The following is a 24927-nucleotide window of genomic DNA, read 5'->3' as shown; positions in this document are numbered from 1 at the left end:
GTCGGGAGATGCCCGGAAGCTCCCGAGCCGCGGCCCGGCTCCAGCAGCAGCTCACGGCGCCGTGTCCGCCGGCCGCAGGGCTGGGGGCTCTCGCTCACGCGCCGCTCGGGGCCGCGAGGACGGCGCCGTCCCGGCAGCGTCTAAAACGCCGGTCGACTTTCACGGCGCGTCCGCGAGCCACCGTTTTCCTCGCCCCGTCCTTTTCCTCTCCCCACGGGGAGCTCCGCTTTCTCTAACGCGGATCGGCCCGGCCGCACCGCAGCCCCCGGCCCACACGTGGTAGGCATTACCGGCCACGCCGCGGCCCTCGGTGGCGGCGGATTCCTTCCCGTTGACGTCTCCCGACCCCTCCGCTCGCAGCCCGCTCCCCCCCCCCCGAGCGGCGCCCGCCCGCGGCGTGTCGGTGTCGGGGCGGTCCCGGCGCCCCCTCCTCGGCCGTCCCGGGAGGGGCTCCCTCACCTCGCGCCGCGATTGGCGCGCGGGCGGCCCCAACGGCGGCGGGGCCGGGCCGCGAGGGAGGGACTAGAACTTTCCGCGGCCGCGGGCGGACTCTCGCCTCAGCCCGCCGCAGCGAGCGCCCGCCGCCAGCGCCCCGAGGCAGCGGGGAGACCGCGGAACATGACCCACTTCAACAAGGGGCCCTCTTACGGGCTCTCCGCCGAGGTCAAGAACAAGGTACGGGCGGGTACCGCCGGCGCGGGGCGAGCCCGCCTTTGTCCGGGACGGCGGCGGGACGGCGCGCGATGCGCGACTGCGCGGGGGGAGATGGCTGCGGCGGGCGGGGCCCGACGGCCCGCGGGACGGCCGGGAGGGGGGGGCCGCTCACCGCCGCCACCGGGACGGCGCCGCTCTCGGGGCGTCGTTCGGAGCGCGGCGGGACGTCGTCGGGGCCGAGCCGCGACGCGTACGGAGCGACCGCCCCGGCTCCCCGGGCCCCGAGGCGGAGCCCCGCGCCCCGGCCCTCGGAACGAAGCCGAGCCGGGCCGAGGGCGGCGAGCGGTGGGCGCAGCCGTGCCGCGCCGCAGGGCCGGGCCGCCCCCCGCGCGGCGCATTCCACCCGCATGACATCATGGGCACGGGCGGCGCGGGCCAATCGGCGGGACGCCGCACAGATCGCGCATTGTCTGCCCGCGCCGCCCCGCCCCGCCCGCGGGGCACAAAGGCGCGGGGGTGGCGGCTGCGGCCGCGATGGGTCCGTTCCGTCTGACGGTCCGTATGCGCGTCCCGGCGCGTCGTGGGCAGCGCTGCGGCTTAAAAAGCGTAACGGAAAGCACGCCCTGTCGGTGCACCGCTTGGGCTGCGGTTCTGCGCGCAGATGGGCGCATCTTCGTGCGTTGCTGCACGGAGTCACTTGGATTTGTTTCTGTCACCATCACGTTCTGTGAGACAGAAGGTGCTTATGTCGGTACCTGACTGTGCTTATGTCGGTACCTGACTGCGCGGACCGCTGCCTTTCACCAAGCAGCTGCCTGCTGGGAAGCCATAAGAAAGCTGCCCGTGGCCATCCCGGGATGAGCTGTGCAGTGTCTGCTCCAGGCAGAAGCCCTCAGCGTGATGCTCCAACTGCGTGTCTCCCACATGGCTGGTGTCAGGCCTTGGCAGCTCCCTGACCTTGCTCTGCTCGCGGCTGAGTCAAAGGGGGAGGAGAGCAGAAAGTACCACCTGCAGTATCAAAATGTACACGGAGTGCCCAGGTGGCTGCGCTGAGGCCATTCTCAGTGCAGCATTGGGCTGTGCCCACACAGCAGGGTGCTGCTGTGTAGGGAGCAGCTGGCAGAGAGCCCTGCAGTGCTGCGCTCCTGCCCCACCACACAGAGAGGCAGCAAGGTGTGCGCTTCTGCTCCTGACTTGGGAGAAATGGAAATGCTGTTCTGCTTTGCAAACAAACTGACAGAATCATGTAGGCCTAACAGCAGTGCCTGTAGGAAGACAGGGTGGGAAGTTCTTTGTCCTTCCTTGCAGTTTCTTATTGCCAGCAGCTTCCTTAGGGCCTCCTAAGAGGGGTTTCTGGAGAATGATGCTGATGGAAGACTCAGAGCCACCCCGCCACCTGTGGAAGGGCCTCATGCTTCACCCTGTGGGGTGTCTACTGTGGGTATCAGCTGCAGGCTTTCACTGCTCCCCTCAGTGCAGTTGAAGGGAGGGAGGCTCTGCGGGCAGCTCTCGTTGCTGGTGTGCAGGCTTCTTCAGTCCTGGAAACATCAATGCAGTACAGCCACAAAAAGTTGTTCACACACACCAAAGACACATGAATTCATCTCTTAAAAAACAACCCAGAATAAAATAGCTTTGAACTTTGAGAATGTTGTTTTTACCGTAACAAATCACGTTTCAAAACATTACGATATGAACAGATCCACCGCATCCCTCCTGGCTGGAGCTGCATAGCTCTGTGCCTGCCTGTGTTGTTTCCCTCAGTCCAGAGCACCAGACAAGAACAGCTCCGTGAAGACCAGAAGTTCCTTTTTTCAGCTCCTGCGGTGCCATAAATCAAACACTGCAAGAAGGACATCCATTTTCCAGCTCCTGGTGGACCCAGGAGCACAGTGAACACTGCCCATGTCAGCTGCCCATGTCAGAAACATTTGGTGCCAGCCCCAGCGGTTTCCCCTGCAGAAGGCAGATGTGCTGATAGCTGGGCTGAGCAGAAAGCTGAGTTGGTTTTAGTTTCTGTTCTTCATTTTCCCATTTGGCGTTGTGTTGGTGTTGAGATACACCTTTGATTGGTGTGCCATTTGGGTAGATGAATATAACGTGTCCTGATGCTGCGTAAGACATTTGTAAAATTTACACCCCAGATTCCATCTTCAAGCCCTTGCTCAGTTTGGTGTTCAGGGCTTTTTTGCATCTTCTTTTTTTCCCTCTTGAGGCTCCACCCCTCTGTTGTTTTTCTCCTTACCTGGGCTGACTCCAGGTGCCTGCTCTGCCCTCCACCTCCTCCTCCCATACAGATGGGATCTGTGCTGGGTGCCCGCCAGGAGGAAGCTGTCTGCAGGAGTGGGCAGAGCAGGGCGAGTCCTTTGAAGTTGATTCTTTGTTTACCTGAGATCACAGAGGAGACTTGATCCTAAACAAATAATCAGCAAGGAGCCTTTTAAGCTGATTTAAATTGATAGTAGTAGCAATAAATAGGTTTTTTACTAAGAAACAAGGCAGTGTCTGCAGTACCCTACGGTCAGCATAGCTTGAGATGATAACAGTATTAAGTAGAGCTGCAGGCTGGTGTTGTGGTTGCTGCTTACAGCTAACTTACCGCGGAGGTGAGGGGGGTGGCAGAAGGTTTGGGCTCACTTCCAGTGGAAATGGGAGGGGGTGGCAGAAGGTTTTGTGGCATTGTCCTGCTGGATAGGGCTGGGAGCAAACAGCAGCAGGGGCAGGCGTGGAGTTGCTCAGCTGCTTCCTCCCGCTCTGCCCTTCCTGTTAGCACACAGCAGGACACTGCCTATCTGCGCCCTCCTCTCACCTCTGGTACTCTGCCTGCTCCATCACTGCTTGTGCGTGAGGGAAGATGGCAGAGTAAGGTGTGTGAAGTTAAACTTTTGCCCGGCAATTGGCTGTCTCTGACTCTGGTCTCCATCATTCCTTCTGCACTGTCACCTTCAGGAAACCAGCCCAGGTCAGGACCGCTTCCAGCATGTTTGATGACCGGAGTAGCTGGAAGGAGTCATTGCAGCAGTGCTGGAGGAGAAAGGGACAGCCTTGTAACTGGAGGCCAGCAGGCAGGGGAACGCTGGGAACAAAATGCCATCAAAATGCTCCCCTTCTCAAGGCAAACAGAAGCTGTCTGGTATAGAGCAATGTCTGTGCTCCGTGACACCAGCCAGGTCTAGTTGCAGGACTGTGTTCTTCCTGAAACTGCAGAGGAGAATATTATTGTATAGTGTTTTAATGGCTGTAGGACAAATAAAACCACATTTTATTGCTTTGTCCAGGAGTTAACATTTTTACAGATATTTAACTGGGAACCAAGTTCAGATGGTTATACCTTTCAGGTTCCTTACGTCAGTGATTCATAGAATCATAGAGTCATAGAATAGCCTGGCTTGAGAAGGACCTCAAAGATCATTTAGTTTCAACCCCCTTGCCGTGTGCAGGGTTGCCAAGCACTAGACCAGACTGCCCAGAGCCACATCCAGCCTGGTTTTGAATGCCTCCAGGGAGGGGGTATCCACAGCCTCCTTGGGATTTAGTGACAGCTAGGTGACATGCTGAGTGTAGTTGGCCTGCAAGATCCTCTCCTTCCTCTTCACAGCTTTCCTTTCAACATAGAAATAATACTATTTTCCTTCTTAAAAAGTAGCTGCTAAAACAAACTGTTTCAACTGCACACTTATTTTTCCCCTTCCATGCTTTGTATTTGCTGTTTTCCTTTAGGAAACCTCTAGGCTTGCTCACTGAGTTTCTTTTAGAAACCTTCTGTAAGCATATTTGATGCTGCTGAAGTGATTTTCTACTCACATTATCTAGAATGACATAGTAAAAGTGAAGGATAAGGCAACAGTGAGGATCAGGGCAATGAGCACTTAGCTGTCAGAGCACAGGTGGTGATAAGAGCATAGGGTTTCTGCATTCCCATTCTCTCGTATGGAACAGTCTGACTTTTATTTTAAAGAATAGCTTTAATGTACAAGCTCTGAATTAAATGCAGGTGTTTAGTTAAAATAAAATCAGACTCTATGACCTTTATATATTATATATATTTTCACAGTTTGTCGCCTGGAGAGTAAATGAAAAATCCATTTTTTTGATGCTAACTCTCTGAAATACTTCAATAGAAATAAATATGCTGAGAATGAGGAAGCAGCAAAAGGGCTTTAAGGGATCAAACACCAAACTCCATTTTGTTCCAGTTAATTCATGGATTCTGATAGTTGCTTCTAGGTCCTGAAGTGAATATTTACTAGTGAGCTATCAGTGTCACCATGTGTAGGACTGTGGTGTTTCTCTTTGTGCCCAATCTCTGCATGTTTTTCCAAAGAACTGTGACAATTTTCCAGCTGCCTTCAGGCTTTAGTAACAGATCTGCCATTCAAATTCACTACTCAGAACTTTCTTTTTCTATTGGTTTTCTTCCAGAAATCCCAGAGTGCCAATCTGCAGCATCTCTGGTTTTGGGGTGTTTTTTTTTTAATATCTGTTCCTAAACCTCCTTTATAATTATGATGTACAAAGATAAAAGGAACACTGAACATTTCCATCATAGCTATAGAGAAGAAATCTGTAAACCAGGAACATCAAAAGCACTCAAAGTAATAAGAGAATGGCACTTAATGGCATGGTTTTGATAACAAAGTCAACACAAAAGTGTTTACAACCCATAGCTGTTATATGGATGTTAGGTAGCCAAACTTGCCTTCAGTCCACATTTGACACAACAGCTCTATGTACCACTTAAAATACATGACAGTATTCTTCCTTCACTTCCCAGTCACGTTTGCCCCTTTCTGGACAGAAACCCTTGTCTATCTGAGCATCCTGGGAGCGCAGAGTTCTCACACCTATTACGGTGGATTTAGTGCCCATTAATAGCTACATGCTTGGTTTAGATGTTTGAAAGTAGGAAGGTCTTCTGGCAGTTGGGAGTCTTCACTGTACTTACTCATTTGCACCCTTTGCTGTCTGTCTGTGGCTCTGACCCACTGGCTGTTTCATTTCTCACAGCAGTGTTAATACTGACACAGCAATAAGCAGACCTGCTAACAGGCACAAAGCAGCAGCGGTGACACCTGTGTGGCTGATGGTCAGTCTGTACTTAGTCTCTTTGATAGCAGAAGCACATGCCTTGCCACGGAAGCATTTCCCTTGCCAGCTGACAGGGATGTGGGCACCTGCCACCCAGCATCTGGTCTCTGCCCCCCAAGCTGCCCTGCGTGTGGCATTGCTGCTGGCTGTGCAGACAGGCCAGCTTTGTGACAGCCAGCAGTGATTGCTGTAAATGATGACATAAGGGTCATTTTCTTCTTAGTGGTGTAAGTCCCCAGTGATCCTTGGCATGTCATCGTCATGTTGACAGTTGTCTCTTGGAGCCCTGACATGTTTTACAGCTTGCCTGGAACAGTCTCAAGCAGGAGCTCTGGAGCCATAAGCCTGGTATCGCTGTCGGGTGTAAAGCCCCACGCCATGGCTGTGATTTCACAAGTAAAGCCCCACGCCACGGCTGTGATTTCACAAGCACGTCTTGGCTTACCGCATCATTTCAGGGAGGAAGGCGATGACTGGCAGCACACAGCCAGGGTCCAACTCCTGAGCAGCGGGGCCAAGGTGGAACCGCGCAGGCTGCAGGAAACATCAGTGGGGATTCTCACTGGGAGATTGCATCCTGCCGAAGCTGAGGCAGTGCTTTGGCTCTGCCTTCAGTGTCACAGTTCTGTTCATTTATAGAATGAATTACAGCAACCTTATTTCTGCTGGATCCATCAACTTCTTAGTATAGCTTCCATTAGCAGTAGAAAAATACAACACTTGCTGTGGTTAATGTTTAAATTCTGCATCCTTCTGCAGCCAGAAGAGCCCTGAGGACAGCAAATCAAATCTGCATGGAGTCACGGTGATTAAATGGGATTAGCAGTCTCAGAAAATGGAAAACTTTAAAGTTGCATTTGAATGACGTGCTTGTTTAATACATACAAATGATTTGGGTTTCTTTTTGTGTGGTTTCAGAGTTAGTTTGAAATTTGGAGAAAGTGACCCTGTTGTATTCCCCGTGCTCAGTCAGTACCGTTGGGAGGCAGATGGATGCGTTGTTTCAGGACAATGCCACATCAGTGAGTTTTTCACCTCGCCTCCCTCTCTAAGAATATTAATTCAGAGGCCTTTTCTTGGGCTATGATTTGCCTTGGAGAGTAAAGGATAGAAACTGCTCTGTGTTCAGAGCTGCTGGCTTCTGTAGCTCTGTAACACCATATACACTGTGCATCTGACACATCCTTTTAAGGAAAACTTTTTAGAGATTCCCATCCCCTACGGAATGGTACAGGAAAGGCCTTCAGTAAAAATGGGCCCAAGGCCAGGACACGTAGGGCAATTTGAAACAGATTTTTTCTAAGTGAGATCATGTGAAAATCCTTCTTTTCACTGTAAGAGGGACTCTTCTGCTTAAAAATGCTTTTCGTAACTCTTTGATTCTAAACAACTGTTAACTTGTATAGCTATATCCAGCAGCAGCATTCCCTTTTGGTAAATACTTTAGGTTCTGCAGCATTGCCTCGGTAATGTATGTTGTCTCCATATAGCTGGATTGAACTACTCAGTGTTCTTCCTCAGTGGTTGTGACTTCCTTCAGGTAGGCAGTTCTGGGTTCTTATTTTCTTAAAATGAACAAACAGGTAAATGCCAAACTCTGCCAACCTCTTGTTTTTTCTTAGAGCGGTGCTGAGTAGCTATGTGCAGACCTAACGACAGCTCCCTGCTGCCTTTATAAAGCCTTCTCTCCCCTGAGGCAGACACTGTTCTGGCATCTCCTTGCCTGTTTTGTTGCTGGTCTGAAAGGATTTCATGAGGGTGGGATCTGAGCTGCTGTGCCGAGGGCTGCAGGAGCACAGCCTGATTCCAGACTTACCTCCCCAGCTCATCCAGTTTGGACAGGGCTCCTATGAAAGCTTCACATGGCTTCCCTGCTGAGAAAGATCTCTCTTGCTACATTGTTTTCCTGTCAATATTTCCACTGCTGCAGCCTCCTATTTACAGACAGATAGTTTGAATTTATTCTTGGTTATGCCTGAATGAGACTAACTTCCTTGAAAAGTACTTTCCTGTTGTCTCTCATCAGTTGACTGAATACTAGAAGTCTTGCAAGCAAGAGCCAAGGAGCAGAAGACAAACGGATTCAGGCAGCATTTGCTTGCTCCCAGGTGCTTGACCAGAGGCAGCTCTTCCCTGATGGTGAGCGAGAAGCCCTGGAGAGCTGGGAGCTGCTGTGGTTCTTGTAAAGCCACACTGCCTGAAGTCAGGTCAAAACACTCATGTTAAGCTGATAAAGCACGTGTAATTCAGAACTATGTCACCAAATGTTTGCTTATTTTTGCAAGAAGCCATCCCTTCACCTTCACCTTTGCATAATTATGATAGGGATCACGTCCAAACAAAAGTAAAGAGTATGCTTAACGTTCTTAGAAAATAGAAGACTATTGCCCCTTTTTTATGGCATGTCCTTAGAGCAGCCTTTTATTGTTAATAAATGATGGCACAGAAATGGTTTCAATAATGTTGAAAGAACATACTCAGTAATAATAAAAGAGCAATAAGATTAAATATCAGAAACAAAGAGCTGGTTTTCTGATGGATAGGAAAGAATTAAAGCAAAACATGACCAACAAAGGGAGAGTTCAATCAGGGCACCTCAGCATTTCATTCTACAGAAGAAGGATGGAACTTTAAATATTTTAGGGTTGGGACCACTTTTACACATCATTTTAATGCAGCATTGCCCTGCACTTATGCTTCTTTTGTTCTAAACCTGCACTGCACTCCTGAATTCACTGCAGTGAAACTGCAGCTTATGTTGTCATAACCCAGAGTTCTGCACGCTGTGTATATGTGCATCCTTCCCAACCCCAGCAGCACTAACTACTGATATCCTGTGGCAGTAACGAGGTTGTATGATCTGTGCCAGTCACTCTGGGCAAAAGGAGTTAGCAGGAAGCTCCCAGTGACAGTGACTGCAAAATACAATCTGTTACATGGCTGGGGAGGATCAGTAACTGCCTGCTTTTGGTGCAAAATCTCTCTGCTCGTGGTAGGTTTACATCAGTTGGCCAGGAAGAAACTGCAGAAATAAGTCAAGGGATGTGTTTTGCTTAGGCAGTAAAGTCTGTAGGTATTTTCATAAGACCTTCAGCTGCTCTAAAACCATACTCTAACTTTTTAAAGCTTCTTTGTATAGTAGTCATGCATTTTGCGTGATTAATTAAGCATGTGTTTAGCTTAATCTTCATTTGTATTCTTAGCTGATTCCAACCTTTTTATGCCATGTTCTGTATGTATGATGTGAGTAGAGATGGATTTGGATAGAGATGCAAATTTGGTTAGATGCCAGAAGAGTAATTAAAGCAAATGAATTAAAATAAGTATACTTGGGCTAGTTTTCTTTAGAAAATAGAGAATTTCCATTTAAGATTATCTCTGTCTCTAGAGAAGTAAATGAGCCATTTCAGGTCAGTGTTTCCAGGCTGTCACCTGCTGGGATCTTTGTCCCATCACAGACGGTAGAAAAACACATATTTTCCTGATGAATATTTGTTGTGGGTGCCTCAGCGAGCCCACTCAGAAGCATGCTGAGGCTGCCTTGACCTAAATTACAGCAGCCTGACAGCACCCACACAGTTGTTGTTCCTGTTACTGATAGTGTGCTGTGCTCTGATTTATGTTGTATCACAGTTCAGTAATATTGGGCAGGGCTCAAAAGCAAGGAGAATCCGCTCTCAGGAAGTTACGGGCTTTTTACATTGTGCGGGATCAGTGCTGCCCTAGCTGAGAAGAAACTTTATATTCTTAGGCTTTTTGTGTAATGATTGAGTAGTGATTTCATAAAATCATAGGATCACCAAGGGTGGACAGACCTCCAAAATCATCCAGTCCAACTATCCACCTCCCACCACCATGTCCTCACTACACCATGTCCCTTAGTACAACATCTGAACATTTCTTCAACACCAGAATTTTTTCCTAATATCCAACCTGCACCTACTCATTATTTCAAATTATCTCAAATAATGGGTAGTGAATATTACTCAGAGTTTCTCTGCAGGACACGATTTAAGTATTGAGCAATATACAGAGTAAATAACGCAACGCAAAGGGATTCAGTATCAAGAAGAATGCATGGTGACAGGAGCAGATGTTGCTGCAGTTGGAAGCGGAGCTGACTGCTAAGGAGTCACAGAGGCCTGTGACCGTGACAAGAAAAGATAACGGGAATGTGAGGAAAAACTGTGAAAACAAATGGGAATGGGAGAGAGAGCTGCAGAAATCCAACAGCACAGAACAACTGGGAACCAGTTCAGTCTGAGGGCAGGCACAAATCTAAGTTGTTAGAGCAGTTGGAGGGAAGATGTGGGAACATCCTGACTGGTTTGTGAGCAGGCACAAGGTCCTACTGCACAGCTGTGGAGCAGAACACCGCATTCTTCGCACCGGCTGCTCTGGCAACAAACAGAAGCCCTGTGTGCCCACAGGTGCCTTGGGCAGGAGAGGAATGGAAGCTGTGGCATGGCTTGCTTTTACTTAGCAGAGCTTAAGCTGCTGCACATGGAAGTAATGCCAGGGAATTTGGATTAATTCTCACCCATCTCTCTTTTAAAGATTGTTCTGATTTACAGAGAAAACAGCGAAATGTTGCTGAGTTATCAACTATGCTACAAACAACAAAAAACGACCGTTTAATATTAAGCAAAATGGATACAGCTGTAAAAAAAATTGTACTAGGTAGTGTAGTGGTGGGATACAGTGACATCAGTGTTAACACGGTGTATTTCTTGCACAACCTTGCAATATCTATTTTCACATGCAGTCCTGGTCAACATACATGCAATTAATAGGGAATTTTAATTTGTCCTTATGGTGAAAGTTCATTGGGTTGCCAGTATCTCAAATGGCAAGAAGCTGCACTCGATGGTGAGCTCCTCACTGCCTCTTCTGCCCCACTTTCTGTAACATCATAACTTCGTATTTTCCCAGTGCCGTAGGTTCTATGGCTCAGTTTAAAGATTATCTATTTATTCTATGACTAAACCTCTGTGTTAGCAAACATACTGGTCTCAGCAAGAAGTCCTACACTCCTTCACCTTTGAATCTGAAGTATGTAGTGTGATCTATTTACACTACAGAATTCCAACTGCAACTCAGGTGTATAATTAAAAAAAAATGTAAATTTAGACTTTTTTTTTTTTTTTTGAGTGAGATTTGGCAACGCGTTATGGAACAATAAACAGAGAACGGAACAGGGAGCTCAGATGCAGAGCTGGAATGTTGGAGAATCATTTGGGATCAGTGCTGTAATCTGCCTCACCCCCACCTGGGCAAGCACCTGCTTCTATTCTTCCAACTTTAACAAAAATCCTTTTCTTCAGGTGCTTCCTGGTCCCTGGAGCACAGTGTGCCACATGTGCCACGTGCTGGCTGTGTAACCCCTGCAGCGCGGGCATGCAGCCTGCGGCATAAGGGAAAGCTTCAGAAGCAGTACCAGCTGTTGTAAGGTGATAGGTGACTTTAAAAGCTTTATCCTTTATAACTGCTTTCTAATTACGGAGTTGTGTGTTTGTTAGCCTCAGTGACTTGTAAATCCTACAGAGTGTGTTTAAACTTTATCTTGGAAAAGTGTTACGGTATTTTTCCAGAGTAGCAGCAGATAGCTGAACTCTTAAACTGGAGATTTGGCACAGGTGTCGCTTTTAATGTACAGTGTGTACTGTGTAATTTGGAAAAGGTTAGTATGAAAGGACAACTGAAAGTCCATATGAGATCATTTATGGTGTGAAATACTGGCTAACATCTCTCCAACTCAGCACGCTATGGCACACTGAGCAACTCTAATTATCTGCCTGTGGCTCCTGAACTTTGAAACAAAGGCAAAGTTACCTTCACAAGGAATCCATACACTTGACAAATAAGTCTTGTATTAAGTTTGGGGGGAGGGTTTGTATGCTTTAAAAGGAGTCCTACCTGCGCAACACAAGACAGGAAGATCAGAGTTCCAAGATTCCTGAATTCTCTGTTTGTCAAAATAAACATTACAAGGCAGCACGGGTAGTATCAAATGCTGCAAGAAGCGTCAGTGTAAGATATCACCAAGGAATATTTCATCCCACATCTAAGGAATTGTGAAGTCTGTAGAGGAATCAGGTTTTACTCAAGGACTCAGGCCTAATGTGGATATTGGCATAAATATACATGTATCAGATTGCTTAGCATTGTCTGCCTGTGACATTCAAAGATGAAACTTGGCACTGGAAACAGGAATTGCCTAGTAAAAGGCAGGAAGGACCGACTTAGTGGTGCCCTAAGTTCTAAAGCCAGTCCTGCTCCTCCCCTCCCTCCACTCCACAAAGGAAAAAACAAATCTAGGAAACAAAAGCCAAAAGACTTCCACCTGTAAGACTGAAGCGCATGAGTTTTAGGTACTAAAGTGCTTACTTTTATCTATCTGTAATAAAAGGTGGCAGGAGAACAGATTTTAGTTTAATTCTATACTGCATTAGTAAATCTGGGTTTTGCTTGTTCCTCTGCATCACTGATGAGGCAGTCTTCTATCCTGGCTCTACAGGGCAGACACTATAGCAGCAGAAGCACGTAAGCATCTGAAACAGCTTTGGTAAATTAAAATTTATATTCTTAATACAACTTCAATGTATTATTGAATGTGTGTGAAGCTCAGGAAAAAGTCAAAGGTAGTGTCTGTGATCTCATCTGGTGCAGAAGAGTCAAGCTCGGAATGTTCTCATAAAGCATGCAGAAATTGTCCAAATTTCAACCTCCCATCCCAACAATTCAGACACAGTGGGAGTGTTTTGCAGAGATGTAACTGAAGCATTTTGTACAGCTTGGGTTGAAAACAAGTGGGTAATTTTTAATTCATTTTGCACATTAAGTGAAGACAGTCCAAAAAAACAGCATTGAGCCATTTTTCTGCAGCCTCTTCTTGTGACTTACAGTAGCAAAGTAATGATATAACATTGGTCTTCCAGAGGCTACCTGTTGTGAAACTATCACATTTCCACTTAAGATTAATGAAAAAAAAACAAACCCTTGTCTTTGTGTTAATTGCCCAATTTTACATAGCTTTTTCTGTACTGAAACAGAAGCCAATTCTTCACATTACAGACTGGCCTAGCAGTCAGGAGCTTGTTAACAGGCAAGTGACACCTGCTCGCTCCTTCCCACAAGCATGGAGCACTTCTGGTTTTGACCACTTGTATAGACTTTAGTCTCAGAGAGGTTTCTGACAACTACATCTGTACCTCAGGAACGTCTACAAGAGCAGCAGCATTTATAGCCTTACGCATCCTTCGAGATTTCTCAGAACCAAATAAGGAAATTCACAGTTGCCATCCTGCTGTCTGGTCTTAAACCACATTTAAAATGTTTATATCCACTGCAACAATTTGATCTTTTCTACCAGGTTCTGAACCAGCAGCTTTTTCTAATGGCACTGATGAATCCTTTGAAATGAGCTGCTCAGCTTCCACTTTCATTTCACTAAAAGGTGTTTGCTTTTGTGGACATACAAGATTTAAGTATCTACCATGAAAGTTCAGCGTTAGAAAGGATCAAATAATGGCATGTTGAATAGTAGTAACGGAAAAAGCCATAATATTTCATTTATAACAAAGCTTCCAACTTTCCCCTCACAGATAGTGATCAAAGAAATACTGGAATAACTGATAGATACATGGAAAATATGAAGTATTCCCTAGTTTAGTGTTACATAACTTCTAACTGTGTCACTGGGAGTAAAACAGAGCTAAGAACCCAAAGCAAGCAGAACTCCTCCCCTCTGGTAGCACTGACCCAGTGCCTGCCCAACTTAACTTATCCCTTCTTCATGCTTAACCTGAATTCTATATTTCCATGTCTTTTATCTTTTCAGACAGATTAAGTATAATTCACAAAACCTACCAAGACCTCCTTGCCTGCCAGTTAAAGACACCAAAGCCTTTGCCATGTTAAAGTCAAACTGCACCATACTGAAGACAGTTCAGAAAATGCACAGACTTAATTGTAATACTTTGGGTGCCACAAATGCAAGTTTCCTCATGTGATTTTTTTCCCCATCTGTAGATAAGCGCAGTAGTGATACCCCCAAGATACTCTAAAACCTCTTGAAAACCTGAGGACCTAAATGAGTGTAAAGTATTCCAACAAAGTAAATATCTTCCAAGAGACAGGATGAAATTCCATCCGATCCTTTCCAAGTAGCTTAAGCAGTGGGGGCCGTTATTTAGAATTCATCTCATTTGTAATCTCAAATATGGAATGCACTTGATATTAAATGAGGACAATTTTTGCCATTTTTTTCTCTTCATATACTTGCAAAGACGGCAACAAACACACGAGTGCTGGTGGGACTCACTCTGGTTGACTGCTGTGTAAATTTATTGTAAACTGGGGGCGGGAGGAGATGAGTGGTCTTTAAAGCGCGTCCCTTGGTGGCATCACCACCGATTTACTTTTCTGCAACATCAGTTTTATGCACTGGTTATTTCCTTACTTATGAAGAAGAAGGCAAGTTCAATTGCAGGATGGCTAAACTATCACTTAGCATTGTTTTTAAGCTAAAGTGAAACAAATTGCCTGAATGTTCAGCTAGCGTAACATTCATAACATTTCTAACCATAACTAAAGAACAGAGGAAGAGACTTGCTCCGGCCCCTCTCTGAACTATGTGCATGTTAGAACTGCGATCTTAATGTGGCACGAACTGTCTCCATCCACACAGCCAGCCCCAACCGCCTGCTCTCTGCCAGCTGGAATATCAGAGCGTACCACACTCTGACCTTCACACAGGTTCTTTTTTTTCCTCAACTTGCCTCCGTTTGTGCCTGTAACTTCAGATTTTATCTGCGCCCTTTAATAAGGCCTCTGTAGATTATTCAGTGTGGAATAATGATTTGATACTATGTTTTAGACTTTGGGGACCTTTTTCCTTTGCCCAGAATACTTCAAAAAACAAAGAAACAAAACCTCAGTTATGTTCACAACTGCAGCTCTTGTGTGAGTTTGGCAGAACTCAAGTAGTTTGTTCAGATGTTACTGGGAAGACAGATTCAGGGTGTGATCACACACGCTGTGTTTCCATAGGAAACAAAAATAACCATGAAAATAATTTGTGAGCTGACTGCCAGGTTAGGAAGGAGAAGGACAATAACCAGCTTCCTCGTGGCCATTTCAAAAGGAATGAATCTTTCTGACTGGGGCCCCTTGCAAAAGGAGTTGCTCTCTCCATACTGTTATTACGGTCACTGAAAACACAGTAGCGCTGCTTCTGGCACTAAACTAAAGGGCAAGAGGACTGTCTTCTTTTAAAAACAAAAGTGGACACAGGTGTGGTGGCTTTCCCTGTGGAGCTGTGAACTTAACAGTTAACTTTTCTAGTGCATTCCTCGCCTTTTAATTTCAGAAAGATATTAAAAAAAAAAAAAAAAAAAAAAAAAGAAAAAAAATCCCTTTCCTTACACTAGGCAGTATTTATTACTTGAGCTTTCCTCTTCTTCTGTGTGAGAAAAGGGAGAGCTGGACGATGTCAGACCACCACTGGCCTAAGCACCGAGGCACTCAGAGCTTTTACAGAATGTGGCACAGTTCTACACAGTGATCAATAAGGGAATTATCCTGACCTGCAACTTAGGCACCACAGCACCACTGCTACAAACAGTTCAAGGAAAATAAATGAAGTATTTTTCACATCAATTTCTGATGTAAAGCCAGAGATACAGGAATTTTCCATTCCCATACAAGAAAGCAGAGAATGGCATACTGTGTGATCTAGTGTGGTCAGTTTGGAGTTGGGGATAGTAATGCTAGCCAAGATGTAGTAATTGCCTCAATCCAAGTAATCCACGTAGGCTGGAACTGCAGTCTCCTGCAGTATAAAATGGTTGCTGATACCTGGCTTTTCTGGGCCCAAGTCTGAGACAGTCTGTATCAAGTCTGAAACTTCAGGTCTGCATGTGATTGGGTTTAGCCAAGTTTCCCAGGAGGAACTAAGTGGGGGCCAGCAGGGCTGTCAGCAAGGAGCAGTGCAGGTGCTGCTCATCTTTGGCAGAGCAGTTCGCTGGTCACCAGCCTTGCTTGCTGTGCTGGGTGGGACAGCCTGTATTGCACACAGAGAAGCTTTGCCAACCTCTGCACCAGTGGAGATTAGTTGTGCCATAAAATCATGTGCTTGGATAATTTGTTCTGTTTGCACAAAAAGGAGCAAGTTCTGTAGGACTAAGATTGCCTCCAGTAATGTGAACCCTTTTCTCCAACTTGCCCACATTGGGAGCATCACAGAAGTAATGGATTTAAACCAAAGCAAGTTCGAGCTGCTTTTCAGCATCCTTTGAGTGGGGCAGGGAACAAAGGGCAGAGCTGAGCTTGGCCCCTGCTGTGTGTGCTGCTTCCCACCGACTTGCAGCACATGCAGCACTAACTGACATGCTGAGTAGTAAGGTCTGAGCATCTGGAAAGGGAGTTTTTGAGAGTCACCTTGCTGACAACTCTTAGCCTCTGTTTGATGCCTTGAATTCCAAAGACTGTTGGAGGTTTTCTCGCTAACATAACAGTGCTTTGTAACAACTTTGCAATTAAGACAGGAGATCACTGCTTGCTCCATCTGAGTCTTGCAGCAAACCCAAACAAAAGAGATGCGTTAGGGATCCTGACTCTTAAATTGAAGAAAAACAACAACAAACCAACAAAAGAAAACCCTGTCACCACACACAACCCCCCAGGAAGATAACTGTTGGTATTGTGCTGACGGGGAAAACCTAACAATCCATCTCCATTAGTCATAATCTAGCTAAAGCAGAAAATCCACTATAATCTTCTTGTAAATAACATCAGATCTATTATGTGCAAGTTCCCATCTGGAAATCTGTATTGGAGCAGAAGTGCTGATGGTTTGGAAGTCTACAATTTCTATTTTCATAAATTGCTGTTTCAGTTCCTTGCTGCTGCAGCGCAGCTTCTATGTAACAGAAATGTTGTTACCCCTCAGCAGCTGTCTAAAGACTATGCTTAAGTTCTAGCAAATCTTACGGTAGGGAGAGCTGTTCAAGTGCTTCAGAGGAGTATTTACAAATAAACATTTAATAAAGCCATAAACGTTACAGTAAAAGGAACAAAAGCACCTGTACCCTGATACCAGAAATACTGTTACCAGAAGTACTGGACAGATGGTAGAACATACTCTCTAAAACACTTTAAGGAGTTACAGTTCTTTCTTGTGAAGTAACTTTGTGACTGCTTGTGTTACAGATTGCCCTGAAGTATGATCCCCAGATAGAAGAAGACCTGCGTAACTGGATAGAAGAGGTTACAGGCCTGAGCATTGGTGCAAACTTCCAGCTGGGACTGAAAGACGGCATCATTTTATGCGAGTAAGCATTTATCAACTAACCTTATTTAGCAGTTTTCTACATTTGCAGAATGCAGATAGACTTTCTGAAGAGTCCCCTTCAAACACATCAACAGTGGGAGTCAAAGATAGCTGATGGTAGGGTGGGAGACAGCTTTCTAGAAACCATGGAGAAGAGTCAGAATTTAACTCAAATCTCCTTCATATTTCTGCAAAGATTTCTAAATATTTCTGAATGTAACTATGAAGCTCTTTTTTGTAATAATGAAATGGCACACAACAATTCTAACAATTCTTGTGACTCGTCTGTTTGAGGTGTCAGACCGAGGTCTGAGCCAAGCACTCTGTATACATAAAAAACCTAACCATTCTGATTAAACTAATGCAACTAACAAAGTATAACTGAAAATATAATATAATGCCTGCAGAGATGGTATAAGGATGAGATATATTGTTTAAGCATTTCCCTTTTTTTCACCTCCCCAGGCTTATAAATAAGCTGCAGCCAGGATCAGTGAAGAAAATTAATCAATCAAAACTAAATTGGCACCAGGTAAAACAAAAAACCAACCCAAAACTATACCTCTAACCCCTCCAACCCCAAAACAGTTCTTTTCCATTAACAAATTTCCTGTGAATATCTATGCCTTAAATCCTGATAGCATGAAGTTCTGCATATGTGTAACAAGATAAATGCACTACAGTTAAGTGAGGTTACTGAGTATGTGAACATCATTTAATAGAAAGCAATTCTAACAGCTAAGATGGCTCGCAAATGGCAGCTGACTATACATATTTAGTAGTAATGCTTTAGCTAACAAATGAAGTTTCAGGTGGAAGAAGAACACAGAGCCCTATAGCAAGGCCTTTTTCAAGTTTAAAGAAAATACAACAAAATAAAAAACAACCAAACAAGAACACCTAACTTTTAGTAAGCAGACAGCATATTCAATCCGGGCAGCTCTGCAGGCTGATAGGTCAGCAGCTTGCCTGTATCTGTATATGTTGGATATGCATATGGATATACGAGGTCACTATGTACAGCCTCCTCCTGAGAAACCCATAGGGGACATAGGGAACAGTCTCTGTGGAAATGTTTTGCAACAAAACTCAGAAAACAACAAATAAATACACCAGCTATTGGACTTCAGTACATCCAGAGTTGATCTTTATGGGTAGTTTATCTTGCACTTTGTTTTTTTAAATCCCCACATGACTATCAAAAACAATGTGCCTTTAGAACATGTATCAGAAGGGTTTTTGCCTTTGCTGTCATTGAGTCTAACTTACTGCTACTGTGTCAGTCTCTTGTTTTTACTGTCATTGAACACTAAGTGCAGTGGAGGACTTTAATATCTCTCATTACTCCAGAAGGAAAGGTGGGATTATCCTTACTTGCATGCTCCACATTATTTTCCAGTTTCTTACATACAGGAAAACCCAAAAGCTTGTCCGAATTTGTCCAAGTAGGTGAGCAAGACAGCACCTTCTGACTAGAGTAAATGTTCTTACTACCCACTAAACTGTGTTTTTAATCATCTTACAATCAATTCTTGAAGCTCAGAATTAGGATTTCTCTTGGAATGGACACAGTTGAGTTTTGTCATCAAATCACCCCTCTAATGAACACTGATGGAGAGATGCTGGTTAGACAAACTCGGTCTGATTTCTGAAGTCCACATTAAAACTAACAAAAGTAATCGAAGCTCTGTTTTAAACTATTTACTTAGTTTTCAAAATGAAACACTGAATAGAAAACTGGCTTTTTTGTTTCTGTTTAGCTGGAGAACATTGGGAATTTTATCAAAGCGATCCAAGTGTATGGCATGAAGCCACATGATATTTTTGAAGCCAATGATCTTTTTGAAAATGGAAATATGACCCAAGTACAGACTACTCTCGTGGCACTGGCAGGTCTGGTAAGTATTTGTACCTCTGGTGCTGGCAGAAGCCCAACCTATCAAGAGGCAGTACAGTATCGCGAGTCTGAGAAACTGCAGAAGTTGCTCCTGAGATGGCAGCTGTGCCCTGCCTCGTTCCTTGAGCAAAGCTTGGAGTTAAGAGTTAGGATTCTTGACCTGCACTAGGGAGGCTCACAAGGGAACATTAATCCCTGCAGATTATCCTTCTCACTCTGACAAAGATACTTAGGTAGCTTCAGAGTGCACATTCAAATGGTGGCAGAAATGGTCCTCTCCTCCCACCCCTGACACAGTTTCTCATGAGATAATCCTGCTTGTGGCATCACTTGAAAGCCCAGGAATAGGTACAAAGGCAGCTTGTCCATCAGCCTAGGTCACCATACAGGCTGTAAAGGAAGTATTCTGGTCACACGCTGCTAAATACTGAATACTCTATTTTCCTTCTCCCTAAATAGGCAAAAACCAAAGGTTTTCATACTACAATTGACATTGGTGTCAAATATGCTGAGAAACAAGCACGAAGTTTTGATGCAGGAAAACTAAAAGCTGGTCAAAGTGTAATTGGCCTACAGGTAAGTATGAAATTCTTGTTTGCACTTACATTTGAGAACAACTTTGTTTTGATTAACAGGGATATTTTTAATGAAAAAAAAAAACAAAAAACAAAAAAACCAAAAAAAACTCAACTAAACACGGCACTGTTACAGTATATTCTCATCATGGAAGGAGGTGTGATGTTTTAATTCCTGTAAGCAGCTGATTGGCTTTATATGCTCACGTGACTATTTTTGTCTGTTTTAAATCTGCAGTAAGAGTAATACGGAGGAAAAGGTTAGCTAATATTAGCAGTATCATCTTGGTCTGTTATGGTGGCTTTAAAAGGATGCTGAACAAAATTGTACAGATCCTGTGGCAGACAAGTTCTGGCAGTGACACCGAGTCTGTACTGTCCAAGGCAGAAGCTGATGACTGTATTTTTATACACACACATCTATTTCTTACTGTATATGCAGCAGTTGGGCAAATGCCAGTCACTAAAATGCCTTGGGATGACCATTACTTTTCCTTTTGAAGTTCATTATGGAGAAGTGGTAACTCATTACAAGTAGTGATCAAGCTAGATGAGAAAAAACACAGCAATTACTTCTTCTGTCAGCCATCACAGCTAGCAACTGTACTTGTTTCCTTACACTGTCTTGCTGTACAGATAAATCACTTTCTCTGTCCACCTCTTCCTTCTCCCAATAAAGATGGGCACCAATAAGTGTGCCAGTCAGGCGGGCATGACTGCTTATGGAACTAGGAGACACCTCTACGATCCGAAAATGCAAACTGATAAGCCATTTGACCAGACAACAATCAGCCTACAGATGGGCACTAACAAAGGAGCCAGTCAGGTAAGGAGGACTATGCGTGACATTTCCAGAACAGATTCAGCACTCAGCCTGGGCAAGTGAGGAGAGTGCAGCAGCAGCGCCTTGCTGACAACAGCAAGAAAGTCCAATTCAGCTGTACTTCAGTAATTGAAGAACTTAAATTTCTCATCATTAACTGGTATGTTCTGTGCTGGAAATTTTCAAGCATAAAAATGACGTGGTACTTTTAGAATTTTCATCTGGCTGCGCTGTGACAGAAGAAAACCACAGCTTTGTTTCCAGTACTAACTGAACACAGTAATCACATCTTGGGCACCACCTCAATCGTTCTAAAGAGGGAAATTAAATTGATCTTTCTGTAGGGTCTTTTTTATTAGTGAACACTTGCTGCTGTTCAGTTGTGCTTGGATTTGTAGTTTCTAGCATTTCCAGTGAGTTGTACAACTTGTAATGATAAACCCCATAATCACAGCTCCTGACCTTACTGAACCTCTGCAATCCTGTTTCACCAGGCTGGTATGCTGGCGCCAGGTACCAGAAGAGACATCTATGATCAGAAGCACATACTGCAACCTGTGGATAACTCGACTATTTCATTACAAATGGGCACCAACAAAGTAGCTTCACAGAAGGGAATGAGTGTGTATGGGCTTGGACGGCAAGTGTATGACCCCAAGTACTGTGCTGCACCAACAGAACCCGTCATTCATAATGGCAGCCAAGGAACAGGAACTAATGGGTCAGAAATCAGCGATAGTGATTATCAGGCAGAATACCCAGATGACTATCACGGAGAGTACCAAGATGACTATCAAAGAGATTACCATGGTCAGTACAGTGACCAAGGCATTGATTACTAGAATTGCATCTGAAGTTCAGTATTAGTCCATTATTTTATTCAGTAAGAACGAAACTAGCCTTGTGGAATTGTTACCTGTCTTTCCTACAGACTATACTTAATGTACCTAAAGAAATACTGCCTTACATACATTCCTCTTTTCTTTCTCTGCCCTTTCCCTGTCTAGTTGCCTTTAGTGCTGTAACAGTTGTAGTCTACAGCATAACCAATAACTGCATATGAAGTAAAAAGGAATACTGTGAAAGGGGGAGTGCTCTTGTACAGCCAGGTCTTCTAATAAGGAGCTATGCATTTTTACAATCTACTTAAGTAGGTTTTTACATACCACATTAAGCCTTCATTTTACATATTTACAGCTTTTCTGTTTTCCAGATGAAATCAAAGAATTTAATGCTCAAAGATAAACGTGGTCTTTGCCAATTAAAATGTCTAAGACATCACATGAGTGATTTAAATCTCATTACTATGTTTTTAAGGCATTGTTTGCTAATGGTAAGTCCTGCATTAGATGTGTGCATTTGTGATTTCATATTCATTCCATTATCCACACTGACCAAACTCTTAGAAATAGTTGTCTTACTAAAAAGGGAGCTTGTACAAAGTCTTGAGCCAACGGAAGTCCCATGTCTGATGGTGCATTTGCCTTTTATTGTGCCATAATATATCCATGTAGAAATGCTTTTTCTTCCTTGAACTGTATTTATTGCCACACTTCTCAAACTGATCCCAGTGTATTTTTATAAATAAATATTTTTTCTTAAAGGTATGTAGAAGACTCTGTCTCTTTTGTTACGCTACCATTATTAAAGAAGAGACAGCATGGAAATTACTCCCAACTCACCACCATCATTGCCTAACTTAAGGGTAATGTAGAACCGCTGTCTGTTGCAATCCAAGTTCTTTCTTTTCTGCAGGATTTAATCTAACAGCCTAGTAAAAAAATCTCCTGGGAGTGAGTGACAGTGACTTAACAAGAAAGGAATGTAGCTCCTTCACAGCAGAGTTCACTTCCCCTCTACGTGACTGTGAGATTATGACCAGAGATCCTTCAAAGCTCACAAAATCCCTGCCCTTTTCTCAAGGCAAATGAGGAACTACAGATATTTAACGCTGCCTCTCCTTTGGCCTCTAACCTTCATACCATCACTGGGAGAATTCAGAAGACAGAGTATGTAATGAGATACCCAGATCTGCATTTCTGCTGTCTGTGGTCTGAGTTCATTAGATACTAATAGCAGAACTTTACTTCTGTCGTGGGTTCTTCTAAATGGGAAACGCTTCCTTTCTTGCCAGAGTGCAGCGATGCTGTACTAATTCACCCGGGCTCCTTGCAACAGGAGGAAAAAAAAAGAGAAAAAAAAAAGCTTCTGCTGTAGGGTGGGGAGTGCTGTGACTGAACAGAAGATACCTTACAGTTATTTGTTGTGTATTTTAAAGTTATTTATATTGATATAAAATGCTTCATGCCTGCAAGTAATGGACTTGGAAAGGATTCTTCCCTCAAGACTAGAAATTTGGGTCCATTTGTTGATATTATCTTAGGTTGCGGTAATTTGACTTTCACGCGACTTACTTGTTGAATAAGACTTTAGCTTGTTTATTTCATAGAACTTTAAGTTGGAAAGAAACTCTGGTAGTCATCAGTCCTGCACCTTAGGCAAAGGAGTGACCAAGATGTCTGTTCAGACCTGCTCTTCCCAAGCTCTGCTATTGTCCCCTTCAAGATACTACGATTCAGCAACTTGCACCTGGGGTATTTGATGCTGAAAAGCAGTACTATGATTAACAACAAAATCCTTCAGTAGCCTTCCTACTCCTCCTGAAACCAAAACATACTCAGAACCGCTTGCATGCATTTTTTGTGTATCTGAAAGGAGGCACAAAACACACAAACAGTTCTCAGTGTGCCCATTTCTGTCACTCACTGAGGTACCCAAGGTAATCCTAATTAAATTAAGCACGAGTTTGAAGAAGACACCAAACAAATACAAACTGCCTTGCTTAAAACTTATTGTGATATGTAGTTTTCTCCTGGTATCCAAATAGCCCCCAGCTCCTGTTCTTTAAGAGAAATAATTATAAACATACCTTCATTTCCTCTGAATCCGGTCACCTGCAGGAAACTGCATCAGTCAGTCCAAGGCTCCACACACTATTGGACTGCTCTGCAGGGCAGACACTGCAAATACCCGAAGCGGCTTGGACAATTATCAGTAGTACTTATGGCATTCACAGGAGCTCTACTTCCAGCCTGCTTTAGTTACCTGACTATGGAATCCTATAGGGAAGCAGAACAGCAAGCAGTTCCTGTAAGGGTAATTTATTCTTCCAGCTCAGGTGAGGATTTGTGCCAGGCAGGAATGCTACATTTGGAGGCTGTTGAGATAATTACTAGCAGAATGTGTATGATTAGGAAATCTTGTGTCACACCTGAAAACTATTTTAGTCAAAAGGCCTAATTCAGTGAAAAGGTAATGCATCTGAACTGTCCTCTGAAACCAACTGGAAACACAAGGTTGTCACAGCTGTAACTCTGGCTACAACACTGCTTAAATGAAATACACGTAAATACAATTTAACTGGGAAATTCATTAATGTCCTTCTTTAAAAAGCAACACAAACTTAGTAAGCATCTAGAAGTCCTTTCTCCACCCAGCAGCTGCACTGAAGGCAGTGATCCTGAATCAGTAATTGCAATGAAAAGAACCACGTAAACTCTGAGACTAGGAATCAGTTAGATTGTCCAGCATGGAGATTATCTATACATGGAGATTATCCCATGGAGATTATCTATACATGGAGATAAAAACATCTCCTGCTTTCTTCCACCAAGTTCCCAAGTCAAGGGCTAAAACGTGCAGCATAAGCATCAAATACAAACAGGAGAAAACTCCATGCTGTAATAACTGATTTTTCTAACTTCCAAGCCCATCTACTTTGTAAACTGGTAAACATTTTTACATTGTGCAGACACTGTTATTGGAAACAGCCTTACTGTGGGAGAGGAAGGGTTCTGTCCCTCTGTATTACCAGATCTGTACACTTCCTCAACAATGCTGAGTTACTGCTCATTCAGCAGCCACAAGCACCAGAAGTACCCAAGTGTTTAAAATCACATTATCATAGAATGGCCTGGCCTCAAGGATCGCCATGTTCCAATCTCGCTGCACCAGCAGGGCTGCCAGCCCCTACATCAAGTACTAGTTCAGACTGCCCATCCAACTTCACCTGACAGCCAGGAAGTAATTAATCTTTCTTTTCCCTTCTCATCACCTATCCCTTATCCTTTGAATTGCTAAAGCGGCTTATATTAGAAGAATCAGAAGCAAGTATTTCTGAGCATCTCCTGGCAGGCAACCAGTCTCTTTTCACCAGCAGATCAGACGAAGTATCCAGATGAAAACAGATCAGGCATTCAGACCACCAATGAGCTTTGCTTTTCTGTATGCCACTTCCAAGCTGTGACTAATCAAAGGTTTAGCAAGCTATTCTGCAGTCCCTGTTATGAGACCATTACAGACCATTTATGAGTCACTTACCTGCAGCAGTGTCTTACTTCCTACACTGATGTGTACTACACTGAAATCCCTGGTTCAAGTACTTTTCCTACCCCACTCTTCAAACAAACAGCTAAAGGAGCTTTAAAAGGTAGAATTCAGTCATGTTCAACCAAATAAAATCTAAAGCTCAACCCCCACCCCCCAGAACAAGGCAGAC

General features: G+C 44.3%; 1 protein-coding gene across 1 annotated transcript; it reads left to right on the top strand.

The window, feature by feature from the left end:
* The first annotated feature begins 488 nt into the window (after positions 1 to 488).
* On the top strand, positions 489 to 21976 carry CNN3 (calponin 3). The gene is made up of 7 exons (XM_072343739.1): positions 489 to 675; positions 16954 to 17075; positions 17540 to 17606; positions 18835 to 18972; positions 19431 to 19547; positions 20226 to 20372; positions 20864 to 21976. Exons 1-7 carry the CDS (start codon positions 619 to 621, stop codon positions 21209 to 21211), a joined length of 996 nt encoding a protein of 331 aa, XP_072199840.1. The 5' UTR covers positions 489 to 618; the 3' UTR covers positions 21212 to 21976.
* Positions 21977 to 24927: the final 2951 nt, after the last annotated feature.

This window comes from Excalfactoria chinensis, chromosome 8 (assembly GCF_039878825.1).
Source record: "Excalfactoria chinensis isolate bCotChi1 chromosome 8, bCotChi1.hap2, whole genome shotgun sequence".
In the NCBI taxonomy this organism is placed as follows: domain Eukaryota; kingdom Metazoa; phylum Chordata; class Aves; order Galliformes; family Phasianidae; genus Excalfactoria; species Excalfactoria chinensis.
This window is presented reverse-complemented; position numbering and strand designations above follow the sequence as displayed.